Source organism: Podarcis tiliguerta, assembly GCF_965153285.1.
Source record: "Podarcis tiliguerta genome assembly, chromosome: 13".
Taxonomy (NCBI): domain Eukaryota; kingdom Metazoa; phylum Chordata; class Lepidosauria; order Squamata; family Lacertidae; genus Podarcis; species Podarcis tiliguerta.
This window is the reverse complement of record NC_139546.1, coordinates 24,950,299-24,971,184: the sequence shown is the minus strand read 5'-3', so window position 1 is coordinate 24,971,184 and position 20,886 is coordinate 24,950,299. Positions and strand designations below refer to the sequence as shown.

At 46.3% G+C, this 20,886-nt stretch overlaps 1 protein-coding gene across 6 annotated transcripts in view; it reads right to left on the bottom strand.

Annotated features, from left to right (window-relative positions):
- Window positions 1-403: 403 nt before the first annotated feature.
- The window catches only part of LOC310661921 (uncharacterized protein), a 47,761-nt gene continuing 27,278 nt past the window's right edge, over window positions 404-20,886 (bottom strand). For 5 of the 6 annotated variants that reach the window (XM_083408575.1, XM_083408577.1, XM_083408574.1 and 2 more), the window contains 17 exons: window positions 19,408-19,572; window positions 17,986-18,336; window positions 17,235-17,345; window positions 15,446-15,487; window positions 13,459-13,485; window positions 13,236-13,304; window positions 12,129-12,173; window positions 11,033-11,113; window positions 10,732-10,773; window positions 9,824-9,851; window positions 9,164-9,216; window positions 7,292-7,426; window positions 6,825-6,887; window positions 6,191-6,259; window positions 5,058-5,252; window positions 4,658-4,773; window positions 404-3,849 (listed from right to left, as the gene is read on the bottom strand). In XM_083408575.1, coding sequence (XP_083264701.1) covers window positions 3,654-3,849; window positions 4,658-4,773; window positions 5,058-5,252; window positions 6,191-6,259; window positions 6,825-6,887; window positions 7,292-7,426; window positions 9,164-9,216; window positions 9,824-9,851; window positions 10,732-10,773; window positions 11,033-11,113; window positions 12,129-12,173; window positions 13,236-13,304; window positions 13,459-13,485; window positions 15,446-15,487; window positions 17,235-17,345; window positions 17,986-18,336; window positions 19,408-19,572 — 1,788 coding nt within the window. In that variant the 3' untranslated portion in view covers window positions 404-3,653. The remainder of the gene's footprint in view (window positions 3,850-4,657; window positions 4,774-5,057; window positions 5,253-6,190; window positions 6,260-6,824; window positions 6,888-7,291; window positions 7,427-9,163; window positions 9,217-9,823; window positions 9,852-10,731; window positions 10,774-11,032; window positions 11,114-12,128; window positions 12,174-13,235; window positions 13,305-13,458; window positions 13,486-15,445; window positions 15,488-17,234; window positions 17,346-17,985; window positions 18,337-19,407; window positions 19,573-20,886) is intronic. The other variant, XM_083408573.1, reaches the window with a different exon arrangement.

Below are 20,886 nucleotides of genomic sequence, written 5' to 3'. Positions count from 1 at the left end.
AGCACGAGACCAAGTGGTTTTCCGTTTGCTCCATCACTTCTCCTGGGAAAACTCACTCTTTATCGCTGAATCAGAGGATACATTAATGCACGGAAAGCCCAATTGATGTGTGCTCTGATTCAGCAGTAAAGAGTGGGTTTTCCCAAGGCAAGTGTGGACAAGCCCACTGTCATGGCTCCTTCATGCCAATAATTTCTAAAATACATAGAAAATGCACATCCCTCAGTAAGCTCTGGGCTACCACAAATCCCCAGGAGAGACCTGTCTGTGAGACTCCATTGGACAGTATTTTTATGCTGTTTTATGGTTGTGTTATGCTGATCAACTTTGTTTACTGTGCGATATAAAAGTCCACAAGTAGTTGGATGCTGACAGTTGAAAAGGCATGACACAGAAGCAAAAGAGAATGACAATTGAACAATTTTTATTTCACATCGGACCTTCTCCACCATGGAGACTTATTACAGTGTGAAGAAACATGTCAAAAGATGGATGGAATTAAAAACCCCTCTAACCAACTAAGCTATCCTTTAAAAAAAAACTTCTTGAAAAATATATTGTGCTAACATAAATTAATTTACTTTGATATATTGTAAACAAATGTACAGTCAGTAAAATGACTTAAAACAGGAGTCAGGAAACAAGGAATAGATTCAAAAGTTGAAGGTGAGAGGAAATAGGATTGTAGGGAGGAAATTATAGGACAATGAGGATCTGTTTTTCATAATAAAATAAGTAACTGCATTGCAACTAATCAAAGGGGGGGAGAGAATTAAAGTGTTACACGGATGGCACCTTTCACCAGTTAAGTTTAGTAGATGTAATGGAATGATTCCAGATTTGCACTGGTGGTGTTCAGAGTCCAGGACAAATGAATTCCACATTGCTAGAATGACAACCTCGTGGCAATTAGGGAATTTTCTACATATATTGATCCTCTTGTCACTCTTGAGAGTATTTTGAGTTTAGCTGGACTATCTGATCCCAGTAGATCATAAAGAGCCTCTCATTCATTTCTTTATCATGCTCATAACTGATGTTCTATATGCTCAAATCAACCAACTTTGTCAGGTTTAGGGAAAGCTGGAGAAGGTTATTCAAAATAGCATCTTTATTAAACTGGAATCAGTTTTTAAAAAGAAACAAGCAACCAAACTTTCTCCCATGGGGGGGCGGGGGCGGGGATTTTGAAGTTAAATGAACACTCTACCAACTTTTCAGACCAAGAAGTGCAAGAACCCCTAATGTCATGTGTGAAGGTGACTGTATGATAGGGTTGCCATATATTGAAGAGCAAAAAAGAGGGCAGCCTGAGCCACTGCGAGCCTGAGCCTGGGAAAGAGACACGTGGGTGCACAAGGCCTCTGCTGCTCCCCGTGTGCCTCTTTGCCTGGCTTGGGCTGGCAGTGGCTGCGGTGTGCAGAGCAGCCCGAGTCCAATCTGCCTAAGCCCGAGCCCCCCCCTCCAAGTCAGATATTTCCTTTAAAATGTAAAATCCGCCTGGATTGGCATGTCCAGGTTTTCCCAGATGGATGGCAACCCTACTGTATGGGTTTGCCTTACTAGTATTTGCGATAAGTAACAGTGTAGTATCAGCCTTATAAACACAGTATAGGAACAGATCAAGCTGCCTAGAAAGGTCGCTGTTGCAGTTCTTTGGGCTGTTTTCAAGAGGATGCTCGACCTGCCAGAAATGCTTTGGTTGCAGGTCATTTTGCTAGTGCAGGAGTGTGCAGGAGCTGTCCCACAGATGTTAACACCTCCCTGCTGTAGAATTCAATAGTTCCAAAAATGTAAATGTGTCTGCAACCTAGATGCTGCCTTTTCTTTGTGAGATCTATGTTTACCCATGCAGGAACACTGTGGGGGAAAAGCCACAACATTCCATAAAAATTCCTGTGCACAATACATCCCTTCTGCCACCTTTTTTTGCTAAACAGAGAACAGGTTGTAAATCTATGTGCACGCACACGTATCTCTGTGAGTGCGTGTACACAAATGCATGCACACACACATATCTTCTGAGAGATGTGCCGAAGCTGTAAAGAGGGGTGTGTGAATCTGAATTTATGGTGTGGTTTATCCCCGTAGATCATGGCATAAAGGTATTTTAAAAACCTAGATTCAAAGGCCTGTTAGCTCTCACAGCTCCAACAGGACAGCACTTAACCCAGAGATATTTAGGACTCTGCACACGTCTGCTTTGCTTTAGAGACAGGTATGCTTTCCTCCCCGCCCCGCTTCTAGTGTGGGTTTATGACAAAATTGTCATGCCCATGCTTCTGTAGGCCTTTAGAATAGTTAGGGAATCTCTAATCAAAGTGTGTATGTATTGTAATTTGCTACCTGCTTAGACTGTAACTTTGCTGTCTAAAGCAGCATTTTTATATATTCTGTTGCTCCTGTTTTATACAAGGTGTGACCAGAAAGTAAGGTGAATCACCCCTGTTTGCAATAATGGGAACTGCTGGATTCGCGGAGACATGTGGGAGGCATTCATCCGTATTTCAGCTAACATATGTGCACGTGTCTCGGCATTTGTTAACAGGCCTATGTTCATGTGGTAGCGTTTAGTAGCTGTTAATAGTGCAGTGCGTTGTGATTGAAAATGGAGCAGAGAGTCAATATGAAATTCTGTTTCAAATTGGGTAAATCAGCATCGGAAACCCACAAAATGCTCACAATTGTGTACGGATATGAAGTGGTAACTCGAAAGACAGTGTATGAGTGGTTTAAGTGTTTCCGTGAAGGGCGGCAAACCATCGAAGATGACCCTCGGTGTGGCAGATTGTCAACGAGCAGAACGGCGGCAAATGTTGACAAAGTTCGTGCGTTATTGATGTGGGATTGGCGTTTGTCCGTCTGAATGATGGTGGAAGAATTGCATATTCCGTGTGAAATCATTACTGAGGTTACTGAGTTGTCCCATCCTCCATATTCTCCTAATCTTGTCCCACCAGATTTCTTTCTTTTTCCAAAACTGAAATTTGCACTGAAAGGGCACAGATTTTTCAACATTTCACACGTCCAAGTTGCAAGGGAACTGAAAGCAGTACGAAAAGAGGACTTCTTCCAACAGTTCTACTGTACTAATGTTGTCAATGGTGCATTGTATCAGAGGGGGCCTACTTTGAAGGCCTGTAAGGTATGTATGCTTGAATATTTATCACTGTCCAATTTCTGTGACCATTCACCGAATATTCCGGTCACACCTTGTATAATAAACCAAGCTTTCTTTGTTTCTTCATGTGAGAGCTTCTTGTGGGCATAAGGGTTAACACACATCCATAACAAGCACACGTCATAACTCCAGCAAAAGTTCCTAAACCTCTCAGCAGTGTGTATATGAGCATACTGTACATGAGTGCTGGTGGTGCACATGTAAGTCCAGGTACACACATTGTAACAAAGCAGAAGCCCCTTTTGCACCTGCCTGCGTGAGCTGCTGATTCTACATATCAGCACACATGGCAGCTTGCTGAGGTGCAGGCGATGCAAGGTTTTTCTTTCCTCTCAAACATTCTTTCCCAGCTGGGGTGGAAGCGTGAGTACCTGCATTTTCCACCTCATGTGTCTTAAGGGTCATCCTGATCCAGCCTTTGAAGCAACTGGCTCCTTCTGCTGTTCCTTGCTGATCTGAAGCTGCGCTCTTCTCAGAAGGCATTTTCCACGCACAGAACAATCAGGAAGTCTGAGCAGCTATGTGTGTCCGCTGTGAGGAACTTGCCTCCGGCTGGAGGTGAGGCAAGGCCTTTGGACTGGCTGGAGGCTGTTCGCCACTCCTGACAGTCTTGATTTTCGGCCTGGCCTCCCAGTTGTTTGACACCATGCCAGACTGCCTTTTGTCTCCTGAACATAGAAATAGAAGGACATACAAAAGTGGATAGCTGAAGTCAACTGCATGGCACAAAAAAGCACCCATCCTGTCTTGTCTCAATCCATTATTACCAAGGGCCAAACTAGACACAATGGCTGTGGATGCATGTGTTTAAATGTGGAACTATCATCCCAATAGCATAGAAAGAGGTTGGGTCTGAATTTAACAGCAAAAGGGAAGCCCAGCCCAGTGTTTCCTGCAGATTCCATTTACACCTCCCAGCAGCTCCTCTGCCCAGGTGTTTTTCATAGATAGGTGGAATCTACACACATATTTAAAAAAATGCTGTGAAAATGCTTATTTAAAAAAAAGTTTTGAAAAATATATTGAATGTGCCATAGCTCATGGTCACCATCTAGTGTCAGATTTGTGTATTGTGCTTTACAGCACACTTAAAACATTTTATTTGCAGCTGTATAGCTGAGTCCATGGTCATGGTTCCTTCCATTACTCGTGGTAAGTGGAGAAGAAAAGCACATGGAGAGACAAGCTGTGGAGCAGGGGAGGTATGCAATAGGCAAGATGTAGGTTCTGAACTCCTCACCTGTGTGCTTCAAAAACCTTCCCCAGAAATCTAATATGCTGGACCTCATTACCCATTAATTTGCCCCTTCTGGGCCTCCTGAATATTTTCCCCACCTAGATATTCCCCAATTAGGTACAGTCGCACTTATGGGGGAACTGGTGAATATAGTTATATATAGTTTGGGATGCCCTGCTTGTACCTCCCATATGGTCACATATCCCTACAGATGCTTTCTCTCCCCACATGTTACTCACCACATAGGATCCGTCATGACATTGCGCCCATTGAATGTGTAGATGGGCGACTTTGGGGAATTGAAACGAGCAGCACTACTGAAGAGGGAATTCCAACTCTTTGCCAGCAGCTGGCCCTGCAACAGAAACAATGCTTTTCAAGCTAGAAAACAGTCAGCAGAGGCTGTAGGCCCCACAACATTATTCTACAACCCAAGTGCCTCAGCCACAGCAGCGGAAGGCACAAGAATCCTTCCCTTCCCAAAAACATAGGAGTGCCTGCTAGGGTCATCACTTATCATGAGAATTAGTTGGGCAGTTGCTAGGCAAGCACCACATGCCTTTTTCATCAGGTACCAGTGCTCTCCTCAGAAAAGATGTCTGCATCAAATCAAGAATTCAACAGGATGTTGCTACTAGCCTTAAGGTTGACAATAGGCAGGTTCCTGTCAGCTCTCTTCACGATGGAGACTAGGCTTTGAGTGGATGATGACAGGAAGGCCCGGAAAGTTCCACGCAGCTTCGCCTCCTGTGACTGCCGATAGCACCGCAGGTCAACGCCACCAATCCCATTCATGCTACCAGTCAGGGGGATGTTGAGGGCCACTAGGCGGAGCTAGAAAAATTGAGGGATTTTAGTTAAACACCTGACACCTAAGGAGGACAACAGGGTGGAGTAGATCAACCAGAGGAGTGGTGTCAATCAACCAGTCAGGTTCTTGTTATGGCCTTGCCAGGTTTTGCACCATATCTTCAAGGGGGCCACCAGAAAGAAGAGATTGGTACAGCAAGGTCTATAAAAAATGGTAAAGGTAAAGGACCCCTGGATGGTTAAGTCCAGTCAAAGGCAACTATGGGGTTGTGGCGCTCATCTCACTTTTCAGGCCGAGGAAGTAGGCGTTGGTCCACTGACAGCTTTCCGTGTCATGTGGCTAGCATGACTAAACCGCTTCTGGCGCAACAGAACACCATGAAGGAAACTAGGAAACCAGAGTGCACGGAAATGCTGTTTACCTTCCTGCCGCAGCAGTACCTATACATCTACAGTGGTACCTTGTTGTTGAACAGCTTGGCCCCCAAACAAATCAGCTCCTGAATGCCGCAAACCTGGAAGTGAGTGTTCTGGTTTGCGAACGTTTTTTGGAAGCCGAACATCCGACGCGGCTTCTAATTGAGTGCAGGAAGCTCCTGCAGCCAATGAGAAGCCGTGCCTTGGTTTTCGAATGGTTTCGGGAGTCAAACGGACTTCTGGAACAGATTAAGTTTGAGAACCAAGGTCCCACTGTACTTGCACTGGTATGCCTTCAAACTCCTAGGTTGGCAGGAGCTGGGACAGAGCAACGGAAGCTCACCCCATAGTGGGGATTTGAACAATTGACCTTCTGATCAGCAAGCCCAAGAGGCTCAGTGGTTTAGACCACAGCGCCACCTGTGTCCCTCCCCACCCACTGCTGCTAAATTCTTTGCCTGAGACAACACTCAAAAAGAAGAAGAAAAGGCAAGCTGTTGTGCCAGCAGCTTGACTGCCTTACACTCCTCTCCTGTTGAACTTACTGAAGGGATCCTCTGGGGGATGCTAGGTGGTACAGTCTGGATGGTTGCTTGGCTCTTGTCGTTTTGGACCTAGGAAGACAGGATACACGGTGAAACAAAACAATTTTTAATGTGACTCAGCTGAAACTCAAATACTGTGTCAACGAGCCCTTAGAATGCATGCACACATAAACTGCAGCAAATATTGCCACCCAGACACCATTTGCCCCTTCTACTAGCTATGCACGGAGTGCAAGAGAACTAGGAAGGTGATGAAGGTGCTAGCAGCACATGCAGCCTGTTCCCAGTAAGAGTTTTCTGCCTGTCCGTAGCTGTGGTGGGGCAGTTGTTGAGAAGAATTAAATAGGCCTGCTGAGGCTGGAGTAAGGAGTTGTTGGTGTGTAGACGAGGTGCTTTACAAATAGATGAAATTTGTTACTCAAAGGGGTTTATATCACTTAATTTCATCATTACTTTATCCAACAGTTAACTATGCTCTTCTGCAAGTGCGCCACCCAAATGGGTATAATATTTTATGGGCTTTCGGTTTCTTTGCTCTCCCCACTTTCAGCCCTTTAACTTATACCACAGCAAAACCCAGGAGACCTGCTGAACAGGCAGTGGCAAAGCATTACAAGTTGGAAGAAGTCCACACCTGATTTCTGTCTGTAGACACCGAAGGGTCATCTCCAACCAGTAAAGACTCTGAATCCTCCAGCTGATCAAGAGACAATAGAAACATAACAGGGATAAGGCTGGACCGAAATGTGTAAAAAAACGAGCATTTGTTCTCATGTGCGAAAAGTTTTTTTAAAAATGCCATCAGGGCAAGCATTGCCCAGGTAGCTCAAGCAAGCATAACTTAATCTCATCCTGATTTTTAAAAATAAAGAGAGCAGCTGAGCAGCCCTCTTGGATCAGGGCAAAGGGTCTAAACAGTCCAGAGCAGTCCTACCTCCTGCTGATGCAATAAACCCACTACAACATCATCCCTGGTAAGTGGCTGTCCCTTCTCCTGTTTCATATAGTGGCCAACCAGATGCTTGTGTATCAGATACTGAGTGAGTCTGAGTCCTGCACATCTACAGAGTCATGCACATCAGTGTCCCAATGTTTTCCTACCAGAAGCCTGCTCCATCCCTTGGGGGTTCGGAAGAAAGCTTCATTCCCTTCACTGACGTAGACCAAGCTGCCTTCAGGAATGGAGGAGGCCGATTTGAACATCAGCTCTTTTGACTTGAAGATCCACGTGGAGTGCTGGAAAGTAAAGGAAGAGCAGGTGCCTTTATTAAAAGCACACTTACCCTCAACTGGTGGAAGGCTTTGCAATTCAGCGATCAAGAGACCTTTTGGTTAAGGATGACCAGAGGTAAGGCTATCTCATGCTGCCTCTCAAGCTCCACAAAGCCAGGAAACAGGAAGCTAAGGCCGATGCTTTGAGAAACATGCTGCGACAACAGTTGTGCCACATCACAAGCTGGGCTTGCTTAAAATTTGCCATCCGTGCCCCTACATTTTACTTTGGTCTCTCAGGCCTCAGTGAAGTGCCTGGACCTGCAAAGATGCTCCACATTGTTTTGGCCCTGTAATGTCTTATGAAACACCTGAGCCTTGCCATATTGCTACAGGAATCCTTCAGTGAGTAAACTGTTTATGCCTGGGTGGAGTGTCTTTGGTGTGTGTGTTTCTGTGTATGTGCTGGGATGTGTGGGGTAGCAATGTGTGTGTGTTTTAGGATGTGTGTGGTTGTGAGAATGTGCACATCATGTTCTTGGGGGATCTGTGCGGTGCCCACAGTAACTTATCAGGCTTCCAAATGTGATCACAGCCCAACAGCTGGTGTCTCCTGGTCGGTCCCACAACTGAAACAACAGGCATTACACATCCTATTCGCTAGGTGGCTCCCTCTGCAAACACTGAAGAACGGTCCATGAATATTGCTTCAGTATTTATACGCCACACACATCATATTATTTTGCCAATAGTGGCTATTATAGGCCTTAATGGGGCAATAAAACCATAATAATGTTTGAAGTGCTCCTCAGAACGTCATGAAACCAATGAAAACATGTCTTCAAGGAGCTTGAATTACTCCATAGCTTCCCACCCAAATTGGAAACAAATATATGACAAGATTGTATAAAAATTGGAGTAAAAGGGGTCAATGTGTCAATTTTCAGCACTTTTTAACTTACTGTATCATTGGCGATTTTCAGTGGATCATTTTGAAATTTGGCACAGGGCTAGACTTCATCAGGTGGGTGATTTATGCCATGCTTTACATTTTTAGTTCAACTATTGTCATTTTGATGAGTTACAGAAGTTTTAGGTTTATACTAGCAAAATGTATTTGTTTGGTTTTTGCTACTCACCTTAACAAAAGGGGAACTCCCGAGCCGCTTCAGTGATCCTTAGATTATTATTGTAGAATCTAGTGGCTACTAACCTAACACTTAGTAGCTGTATATTGTTTGAGCACCTGCAACCCCTGACTTTCAGATAAGAAGCATGTTGTCTCAGGACAGAGAAAAACATTTCTCTGATAGCTGAGAAATGAGATAGCTGAAGGAGATTTCCTTGAGGGTGTGAAGAAATCCAGATTATTTGAAGTGAATTTCTAAATCTCATGTGTAGAGGAGCTGGTGGTGGAGGAAAATAATAATAATAATAATAATAATAATAATAATAATAATTTATACCCCACCCATCTGGCTGGGTTTCCCCAGCCATTCCAGGTGGCTCCCAACAGAAAAAAAACCAGAATAAAACATCAAACATTAAAAACTTCCCTAAACAGGGCTGCCTTCAGATGTATTCTAAAAGTCAAGTAGTTGTTTATTTCCTTGACACCTGATGGGAGGGCGTTCCACAGGGTAGGTGCCACCACTGAGAAGGCCATTTGCCTGGTTCCCTCTACCTGTACTTGTTCAGCTCTTTACCCTGGACTAACTATTGGAGGGAGTATCAGAAAGGAGAAGAATGAAGGTGACCTACCTTAAACCCATACTGGTTTTCATTGGAAGAATCCTTCAAAGACAGCCCATCATCTGCACAGCAGAAAAAAGGACAGAATGAACTAACCAGCCACCATCCATCCCAGGAAGCAAATATTCCATCAACTGTACAAGAAAAAGCTCCCCACCCCCAAAGAGGAGAGTCTGTAAACAACATCCTGAAGTGCTGCATATTAATGGTTCTAAATTAGAATGGCTGGCAGACAACAATTCTTCCTTACTGACTTGGCAACACACTCACAGCTCAAATTCCAAGACCAGTATGCTGCCAGTGGTGGCAAGGAAGACTCTCAGAAAACACCCAAACAGGGCACATTGCATACATTTCCACAAGTTTCTCTTCCCTTGTAAAGGTGGTGAAGAAGGGACTGGCTAGAGCTAAATGTCTACTAGAAGTGTACATGCAAGTCCTGGGCTAATATTGTGTCATCCACAGGCTGAATTCAGCAAAGAACCGGTGGAACCACAGATTGCAGAGTCAGAGAAAAACCCTCTGCAGACTATATCCTCGCACGCCCCCCCACAAAGTGGCTGCCGGTTGGCCATATGCTGGATAGAGATGCAAGCCACATCAAATCGCAGCAGAGCAGATACGCAAGAGAAGTCGCACATTATTAGCCAGAAAGAAAACGGCTCGCACCTGAATCCAAAGATGGGTCCTGGCTCAACTGGAAGAAAACAAAGAGCACAGAGATGAGCACCACATGAGCCAAGTTATAGAGGCGAATGGAGTGTGCAGAAAACACTTTGCCCAGTTTGGGGTGGGACTCAGTGAAAAATTGAATCAAAAGATTTTTAAATCGGCCTTCTTGCTGAGCAAGGCACCCTTAACCCACAGGGCTGCGTCTTATGTGTGGGGAGCGTCTACCAAGTTCAGGGGTCAGCAGCATTAATTTTGTCTGCAGACCAGCACTGTCTGTTGTACCCAACCATTTCTGTAAATTTTGGTTGTGGTTCATCTTATGGTACTTTGTATTTTAAATTATTGCAAGCTGCTTTGATACCTTTTTTATTTTGTAAAGAGCAATTAATTAATGAAATGTATTTGCCAATTGCCATATTTTTCGCTCTATAAGACGCACCAGACCACAAGACGCACCTAGTTTTAGGAGGAGGAAAACAAGAAGAAAAAAATTCTGAATCTCAGAAGCCAGAATAGCAAAAGGGATCGCTGCGCAGTGAAAGCAGCAATCCCTCTTGCTGTTCTGGCTTCTGGGATAGCTGCGCAGCCTGCATTTGGTCCATAAGACGCACACATATTTCCTCTTACTTTTTAGGAGGGAAAAAGTGAGTCTTATAGAGCAAAAAATACGGTATGTAATAAATACCACTACTACTAATACTACTAATATTTTAGCCAAGGCTGCTGCTACACCAGAACCAAACATTTCTGTTCATTCTACACAGGAAATATTCCTTTGGCTGTCCTCTCATGCAACAGAGGCTTGGATTGCTGAACGATGCTTTTGGTGGAACCTGGAGCTACTTGTCTTTGCAAGACGTATTAGAGAGCAGCGAAAAAGCAGCCATTTGGCCCTGCCAACTCACCGGTTGCTTGCAATGCCTCCTGGGTGGGATAGGGATCACCCTCTGGAAAGAGACAGATGGGAGGCAGGGGAAGGAAAAAACACAGGTTAAAGCGGAAAGGGGGATAGCTTTCAGTATTAGATACAAAATCCCACAAAGCAAGAAAAACCCCATCCCATGTATGTGATGTTTAAAAAACAGCTGAAGAGACAGATCCCTAACTTTCCACAAGTCACTCTTCTAAATACCATGTGGCTGCTCCATCTCCCCTAACATTGAGGTGGGTTTTTTTGGTGGGGGGTAGTGGATGAGGATCACTTACATTAAGGTAAATAACTCCTGGTGGTCCAGGAGGGCCTGGGGGCCCAGGCATGCCGGGATTTCCTGCGGGGCCTGGAGGACCCTAGAAGAAGCAGAGAAGGGAACAGAGACACTGGGTGTTACCTGCATTCTGAAACCGAACTTTGCAAACACCATTACATTTCACACCTTGACGTCTGAATGGGCTGGCGAATAGCTTGCCTGCTTGCACAACTGTTTCTCGTGCAAGACTCAGGGGGACTCCAATACTCTAAGGAAGTCAGCCTGGGATCTTTGGTTCCATACAATGCTCATTTAGTCTGGGGTGGTGGGTGGAAACTGGGGGTCAAGAGGTCAAATGCAGAGCCCTCTGGGGCTCTCTGCCTGTACTCCATCACCAAGCCCTTCTCGAGTGCTTTTGCCTGGCTGGACTGTGCCTTGAACTGTGATTACGCCTCCTGCTAGCAGGACCAGCCTACCCATGAGGCAGGATGAAGCAGTAGCCTCAAGGCAGCAAGCTCTGGACAGCTGGGAGGGGCAGCAGATCCAACCTCTAAGGAGCACACCGCTCATGATCTTCTCTCTCCCCCCCCCATACACTCGCAGCTGCATGCCCATTCATGCATGTGACAGCGGTCACATGCCAGGCAGGTGCATGGTGGGTGCACAGCAGCATGCAAGCATGTAGCAGAGGGGACAGAGGCAGCAATTTGTGTTTTGTCTCTAGCGTCCTGGGCTAGCCCTGCCTGCTAGCTTGGATGGAGGGATGGTTTGTATGCATGTGTGCTGAAACTTGTGACTTTTGCATGGCTGGAATGTATCCACCTGTTCAAAGGTAGGAGTCGCATCCATTGCTCCACCCACTTTTGCCTCTGGCCACACCTACCACATGGACCCCATAAGGCTGCCACGAGGAAAGCCAGCCCTCAGACTGAAAAAGGTTCCCTACTCCCAGTTTAGGCAAAATTGCTTCTTTTTATCTGTTCTGGTTTTTTTTTTAAGGGAAAAGGCCAAGATTGGGAAGACAGCACATTCTGAAGGCAAGATACAATTTAAAAAAAAAAACACAACCAAAACCAAACCAAGGTTTGTTGGAGAAGATGAAATGGCTGGCTTACACGGCTGGCAATCGAGCCATATATCTCAAGGTCTCCTTTGCCATTCTGGAGGAGGAGGAGAAGAAAAAGACGCCAACTCAATATCCTGATATTGCTCACGGGCACATCTTGCCCACCCATGTCATTTTTACTTAATACATAAGCCACACACACCCCTGCCTCTTTCCCCATTGACTGCAGAAATTCAGGATGTTTACACCCATGGCAGGTCACACTTTGGAACACAACCACCATTAGTACAAGCTGGGAGAGTCTATTGACACTGCATTTTTGGCTCTTTCTATAAACTACTTTGAGGCTTTGTTACAGTCAACCGGCATATAAATCTTGTGATGTGAAATAGTAAGTAAATAAATAAATAGGCCAGGAACGGTGGCAACATTTTTTTTTTTTACTAAGCCATGCCTAAATATTAAAATTGGCATTGCTTTGGAACATGCATGTATCAATATGATGGAACTCTTGGGTATGAGGAGAAGCAGTGGGACAGAATTGTTGGTTGAGTTTTGGGGTGTTTTTTCTACAACCTGTATGCACCCTAAGAGGAGATCCTGGGGAAACACCTCCTCCAATATGGCCCATGACATGGGTAGGCAAACTAAGGCCTGGGGGCCAGATGTGCAGCCTAATCACCTTCTAAATCCGGCCTGGACAGTCCGGGAATCAGCATGTTTTTACATGAGAGGAATGTGTCCTTTTATTTAAAATGCATCTCTGGGTTATTTGTGGGGCCTGCCTGGTGTTTTTACGTGAGTAGAATGTGTGCTTTTATTTAAAATGCATCTCTGGGTTATTTGTGCCCCCCCCCCAATATAGTCTTGCCCCCTCACAAGGTCTGAGGGACAGTGGACCAGCCCCCTGCTGAAAAAGTTTGCTGACCCCTGGCCCATGACAATCCAGACTAGCACTGGAAGCCCACTAAAATACCTTTTGCCCTCCACTGACTTCCGCCTTTGCTTTTTGTTCCTCCACAGACAAAGGCTTGTAGCAGATACCAAGCACAAGTTTCCCCTTAACTGATCCTTGGAGGAAACACTGCCCCATGCACTCAGTGTTAAGACCACCAATCCTAAATGGCAGGGTGTTGGCAAACATATTTCAGTGTACCTCTTGGTAGGTAAAAGGTGTCCAGGAGTCAGAGTCAGCTTTTGTTGCTCCAGGGCAGTTGCAGCAATCCTGGGTAAGAAAACACAATGAAGGGCCTTTGAATGAGAAGAAGAAGAAGAAGAAGAAGAAGAAGAAGAAGAAGAAGAAGAAGAAGAAGAAGAAGAAGAAGAAGAATGCATCACAGTGCTTTGAAGATGTGGGTCCTCTTTGCACAACTACGTACCCGTTCTCCAGGTTCTCCTTTTTCACCCTGCAAGGGGGAAGAAAAGAAACCAAATGGGAGGTCAAATCACCATGACACACTTATAGGTACAGCCAGGGACACAGCGACAAGCCTATTCATAAGCTTATGATAGGATCAGGAGCTCTTAAGTTAGAGAACGACACTCCTGGGGATGGTTCTTTCCCCACCACACCCAATTTCGGGAAGAAGGCAGGGTGGCTCGCCAACTCAAAGGACACTGTGGGCAGCACTGCCTGAAGCTGATGGTTCGTGAGGACTCTAAATCACCCCGTATTTAGAGTCTCTAGGTTCAAAACAGGCCTTTCTTCACAGCAGCTTCCCCTGCCCAGTGTACAAACTTGTGCTGCTGATTCTGTTCAGGGTGTGATGAGGCTAACTGCTGCTTTGTCCTCTAGGTTTGGTTGCAGCTCTTTGCTTCTGAAATGATTACAGGGGAATACATGGCTGGAGCAGTAAACGGGCTTTTGCTACAACCCAGCAAAGCAGATCTAAAGTTGCAGGCAGCTTCCCTGCACCTTAAAAGTATGAACTCAGGAAGTCTGTGGCCTTGTAGTCAAACACACACACAAACTCATGCTGATACCCAAAAGTTCTTACGATTGCCTATTTTGCACTGCTCTTTGCAAAGAGAGGACTCTCCTTCCTTGGAGGCTTTTAAGCAGAGGTTGGATGGCCACCTTGCATGTCTGCTTTGGCTCAGATTACTGCATTGCAGGGGGTTGGACTAGATGACCCTCAGGGTCCCTTCCAGCTCTAGAATTCCAGGATTAATCCACGATTAACTGATTTGACAGGCCCCTTGCAGGCATGAAACTAAGGGCTTAGCTATACTTCCTTTTGCACTGCACTCTGCAGGCACAGGTCCATGCTTCAGAACTGCAGGGATTTTTTTTTGTCCCGGCACTTTCCCATTTTATAGCTGAATTGGAGCAAACCTTGCTGTGTTTTAAAGCACCGATGCGAACATACGCAAGAGGCAAGGCAGAAGCAGAGGAAGGTGGAGGGAAAGGGAGAGACAGCTGGACAGAAATCCAAAGTTTGTAAGTACTAATTTATTTATTTTTAAAAGAAAAATGTACGCTTGGAGTCCCTCAACTCTGACTCACACCCGCTCTGCTTTTGATACAAGGCAAAACAGAGACCAGAGAAGCAGGGAGAAGATAAGATGGCAGGAATATAAATGCTGAAGAAACACACAAAAGGATGTTTTTTTTCCGGGAGGAAGAGACACATTTCGCAAGAGGATGTGAGCAAAAATAAACACAGCTACAAACAGGGATGAATAGAATTTGCGACCATGGGTTCTCTGGGTTTCCCAATTTTTCCATCCTTTCAGCTCATGATGAAAACTTTGAGGTGGGCTCCGTGAGCGAGGGCTCCTACCGCATCCTTCTGAAGAAAGGGAATCACCCAAAGAGAAAGGAAGGAGAGGCAGCCCACCACCCATCTCTCCACTCTTCCCCTTGTAACTGGGGGCAGAGGGTGGTGAAAGTGAGGAAGGAAAAGAATTTCCAGGGTATCCAAAGTCAGCTCTAGTCCACAACTTAACTACACGCCATTGTATTTGTAGTGGTTGCCCCCACACAGAGATTTTGGATGCCCTTCCTGCACCACCTTGTTTCTCCTGCTGGTATGACAGGGATGGGGGGAAAGGGTGGCGCTGTGGTCTAAACCACTGAGCCTCTTGGGCTTGCTGATCGGAAGGTCGGCGGTTCGAATCCCCGCAACGGGGTGAGCTCCTGTTGCTCTGTCCCAGCTCTTGCCAACCTAGCAGTTCGAAAGCATGCTAGTGTAAGTAGAGCTGGGGAACCTGCAGCCCTGCAGGTGTCAGGTTACAACCCCCATCATCGCTCACCATTGACATTGATGGCTGGGACTGAAGGGAGCTGGAGCCCAAGAACATCTGGAAGGCCACTGCTCCCCCCCCCCCATCTCTGCCATGTTACTTGATAGGCGTCATACTCACCTTAGGACCTGGAGGCCCAGGAACTCTTGCACGAGTGTTGCACTACAAAGAGAGAAGAGAAGGGCATTGATGCAACCCATAAGGAACACCCCCCCAACAACTGCCCATGCACAAGTGACAGATCCTTTGGACCTGTGTTGTTGGCAGACTTTGGTGTTTATGTGCCAATTAAGAACAATTTTTGCACATACCTGTTTATATTTATAAAACATATGTATAGTTTTCAACGTCCGTTAAGGAAAAGGATTTTCTCCTCTCTCTTTTTTGCAACAACTGGGGGAGTGGAAGGCGGAAATGGAAGGGGCAAGGAAGAATAAAAAGCAGTCCCGCATGGAGGGGCAAGGGCCCAAGGATCAATAGGAAGCAACGGAAGCCTCATAACTATCACAATTCTAGGTTCCATTTAGCTTCTAAAATGTAACCAGGATCACCCTATGCTTTGGCAGGCTCATGTCTGTGGTCATAATGTCTTGAAAGTTTCGATGAAAGTTAAGTTATACACAAGCTTGCCTTTGGGGCCATCTTACCCCACTTCTGTGGGATAAGCAGCCTCATATAACCAACATGCTTAAGTCTAATTAATGCACGAAGGCTTGAAGATCATAGAGCAAGCTGTCTTGCCAGGCTTGGCTAGGTCACTCCCCCTTACCTTGGGTCGAAGGATTATCATGTGAATCCTACCTGTAAGGAGGTCTAAGTTGGATGCTTCAAGCTAAGGCCATGTGGCGTAAGCAAGCTATCTTTGTGTTTCTATACAAATAATTTAGAAGCATTCACCACTTTGGAACCTATGTTTTACTGCCTGTGTTTTCTTGCTGATGTATGGAAAAACACATGAATATGACTGTTGAAGAGATTGTAAGTAAACCACTTACATGTGGTCTCTTTCTGTGCTAAGGGAAGAGGGAACAGAAGCGGTTTAAGGGTCACACTGGGCCCCGCATTGCAGGGGGCGCTAAAACAATGCTTTAGAATGGAGTGCAAGAGGCAGGATGCGTGCGGAATTTTAGTGTTGCACATGGTGCTACTGAAATTTGAGAGACCAAAGGCTGCCACTGAGGGGAATTTTGGAAGCAACTTAGAAGGGATTTTTTAAAAATCTAATAGCCTATATTTCCACTCTTTACTTTGCTGCATATTTTGCGATTTTAAATCTCTGCTGGGGTTCCTCTAACCAAAGAGCACTTGCCCCAAACCTGGTTCTAGGCATCCAGGGAATACTCCTTTTTATTTATTTATTTGATGTTCTGGGGGGAGGCCCCCGGTGGATCATGGAGACAGAAGTTAATTGGGAGAGGGGAGAGGAGAAGGAGGGCAGATCGCTCAGAGTGTCTGTGCTATAATTTGCAGCCAGCTCCTGCTGGGCTAGAGCCTGCAAGCTGAATACATAGTTCTATTAATAATAATTTTTATTATTAAAGGCACTCCCATTCACCTGGACATTCAAACCCTCCACCTGCCACCTGGATGGAGGGCAGGCAAACCTGAGGACTTCGGGTCAGACCTGGAGGTCAGGCAACCCTAATGCCTTCATATGGCTTTCATGATCAGATGGAAGCTGGTTTGTGGGAGGAAAACACGTCAGAATGCAATGTTCCTCAAGACACTACAGGACAGGTGTGGATTGTGGTTAGTGTTGTGTGTATATGTCTTCACAAACCAGTGGTGGGAGAGCACTGGATGCAGAGTAAGTAGGAATGTGTACACGGCCTTAGTGTGCCATAAGTAAGCAATCCCAGATGGGTATCAGAGAGCATGCTAGCTCAGAGCAAAGTGCATTTCCACTCACCTGATTCTCACCAGGAGGACCCATGGGCCCAGGTGCACCCTGAAGCCCCATTTCACCTTTTATACCTGGATTGCCAGGAGGGCCCTGTAGGCCAACCTCACCTTTCTCACCCTGCAAGAATAAACCACAAACATTATCACAAGTCCTAAAACAGAAAGCCAAAGTTTGTAAGTACAGTGGTACCTCGGTTTCTGAGCATCTCAGAAGCCGAGTGTTTTGTTTTTCGAACGCCGAAAACCCAGGAGTAATTGCTTCTGTTTTCGAACACACCTCGGAAGCTGAATGGCTTCTGCTGTGTGTTTTTCAGTTTTCTCAATGGAAATTGCAGATGGCCCTTTGCGCCTCAGTTGTCGAATGTTTTGGAAGTCGAACGGTCTTCCGGAACAGATAACGTTCGACAACTGAGGTACCACTGCACCAACATTTTCATTATTATTTTTATTATTTTTATAAAGAGAAATGTAGGCTTGGTGTCCCTCGCCTCTGACTCACACCAACCCACCCACCCACCCAGTCTGCTTCAAGGCAAGCAGAGACCCACCCAAATTCCTTTGGAAATTCAGGCATTTATCTACCAGCTAGCAAAATACCTGTCATTGTTACAGGGCGTAGGTAGGAGGAGGCCTGCAAGTTCATGTCCCTGTTCCTGCTCATCTTATTTAGCTTTTCTTTCCCTTCCATCCTGCCTTCCTGCTATTAGGCCGCCCACCTCTGACAGTTCACCTATGACCCCACTTTCAGCGCTGCTTACCTTTGGCCCGTCCTTCCCTGGAAGCCCTTCTCGTCCTGGAGGCCCTTTCTGCCCAGGAGTGCCTGGTGGTCCTGGTGGCCCCATGTGGCCTGGAAGTCCTGGATGCCCTTCAGGGCCCATGGCTCCGGGAATTCCCTCTGCCCCCACTGGCCCCGGAATGCCTGCAGGCCCTGTGGATCCTGGTGGGCCAGGCTGGCCTGGTGTGCCAGGGAGGCCTGGCGTACCTTGCTGACCTTCGTGCCCTGGAAGGCCAGGGGGCCCTTGGGGTCCTTCCTGACCAGGGTATCCTGGAGGCCCAGGAAGACCTGGGTAGCCCATTGGACCAGGGGGCCCTTCCATGATGCTGACCCCCTAGGGAAAATGACAAAAGAGGCACAAGGTGTGTTGTTGATCTTTTAAGAGGCAGAGAAAATATCGCTCAGCATCTTTGGGAAGTTGCTAATGCATTTGTCAAGATTTCTGACTTCTTAGGAAACCAAAGCTAAGATCTACCGGTAGTTCTTCCTGAGAGGATATACCTGGGTCGGAGTTGGATCACTTCAGATGGGAGGTGGGAGCAACGCGATAATATTTCCCTCCACAAAAAAACCCCAAATGCAGAAAGCTAGCATGTAAGGGAGAAGTCTGGCGCAGTGTGCAGGGAATTTCTTTGTATTCAACCATGCGAGCTCCCACCCACAATCTGTAGTCCCGATAAAAGCTTATCGCTTCAGTAAGAACTAGGTTTAAAAGATAAACAAGACATGACAGGGCTGCAATTCCATGTCTACCTTGTGCTGATATAATGCATGTGTGAGTGTCGTAGGGCCAAAGCAGAAGAGAAGCTGTTCCCAAAAAATAGCAGCTGCATGAAAGGCTTTTAAAAAATAAATAAACGGCAGGCATTGGGAACCTGGCAGGGAGGACTTTAATACTTTCCCCTTGCTGCAGTCCCAATCTGGATTGGACATCTCTCCTATGCCTGGGAAAAGCATGGGCCAAAGTGTTAGAAACCTCCCTGAAAGCCTGAAAGCATTTGCTCATAAAGTTGATGATACTTCAAAGCGCTGGAAAAAGATTTTAATGCACATAGCCTGGAAACCCCCCTGGCCTCTGTGCTTCCAAAGTGTTGCTATCTTCCGCTGTGGATCAATCACATATTGGCACATTCCGGTTGCCCAATTAAAGTTGATTTGGTGCTGTTGCATAACAACCACACTCCCCCCACCCCAAATCAGTCTTTTTTGTGATAACCAAAGTGATGGGAAAACACACAGGAAGGTGTGTGACGATAGCCGCTTGATGTGACGTCATAACCCCCCCCCCAAATAAATCAGAGCTGTCTAACCTCTCCACAAACTTTGTGGAAGCCAATCGGGATGAATGCTCAACAAACAACTCATCAGGAAGTGACCTCAATTCTCTCCCCCGGCCCAGTCTCACCTTTTCATTTCCACCATTGGCACCACCACATTCTGGAGCTCCTGGAAGGGACTGGCCTGGAGGTCCCGGGGGTCCTGCAGGTCCAGGTTGGCCTGGGTTGCCTGCTAGCCCCCTTTCCCCAGGAAGTCCTCTTTCTCCTGGAGGACCCTGGTCACCTTTGTCTCCCTGCCGTAGGAAAGAACATAGGATGAGAGGCGTGCACTTTGGATTCAGGCAACAGTCAAGATCTACAGCAAAGGTCTGTACTCAGTCTCCTGCTGTGCAAAGCGCTCCCCTTCTCTCTTAGAAACCTCTGGAGTCTTGGACTTGCTTAGATAGGCAGACTGGAGCCAATGCCAGCAGGCAACTCACTTATTTGTCTGCTTTGGGCACACTTATTTTGAATGGCTTCTGGGAGAAGCTTATGCACACATATTTTGGGGAAACTTAAATGTATGGCTGGAGATGGGGCCATGGTTGTTCCTTTAGGGACAAGTAATAATAATAATAATAATAATAATAATAATAATAATATTTATATCCTGCTCATCTGGCTGGGTTTCCCCAGCCACTCTGGGCGGCTTCCAACAGAATATTAAAATACAAAAACCTATTAAACATTAAGAGCTTCCCTGAACAGGGCTGCCTTCAGATGTCTTCTAAAAGTCTGGTAGTTCCCCCCCCCTGACATCTGGTGGGAGGGCGTTCCACAGGGTGGGTGCCACTACCGAGAAGGCCCTCTGCCTGGTTCCCTGTAACTTGGCGTCTCGCAGCAAGGGAACTGCCAGGAGGCCCTTGGCACTGGACCTCAGTGTCCAGGCAGAATGATGGGGGTGGAGACGCTCCTTCAGGTATACTGGACCGAGGCTGTTTAGGGCTTTAAAGTCATCTTAACTGGATTCCATAGTACTCTTGGAGGTATTTAAGCAGAGGTTGGATGGCCATCTGTCATGGATGCTTTAGCTGAGATTCCTGCATTGCTGGGGCTTGGACTAGATGACCTTCAGGGTGCCTTCCAACTCTACGATTCTATGATTCTTCCATACAGAGTGAAATATTTCTCAGCTCACTGTAGGCAAAGAGCATAAGGAGAGACCTGCTGGACCAGGTCAATGGCCCATCTAGTCTAGCATCATGTTCTCACAGTGGCCAGGCAGGTGCCTAGGAGGAGCCCACAAGCAGGACCTAAGTGCAATAGCATCCTTCCCACCTGAGATTTATTTGGGCTGCTGTCTAGCAGCTAGAGTCCCCATAGCAACACAGCATTCGGCCAACCAGGTGCTACCTTCCATATGTTTTGGACTACAACTCTCATCAGTCCCAGCGCCAGGATGCCCCTTAGTGAAGGCTGGACTAACAGCTCCAAAACAATAGATCAGTACAGCTCAACAGCACGAATGCTTCTCAGCAAGGAGATACAGAGATGGGGGACAGTTGCAGCTTTTGGATGCCTGGTTATTGTGCCACCCTCAAAAGGCACAGGTTATTTGGTTGGGGGGG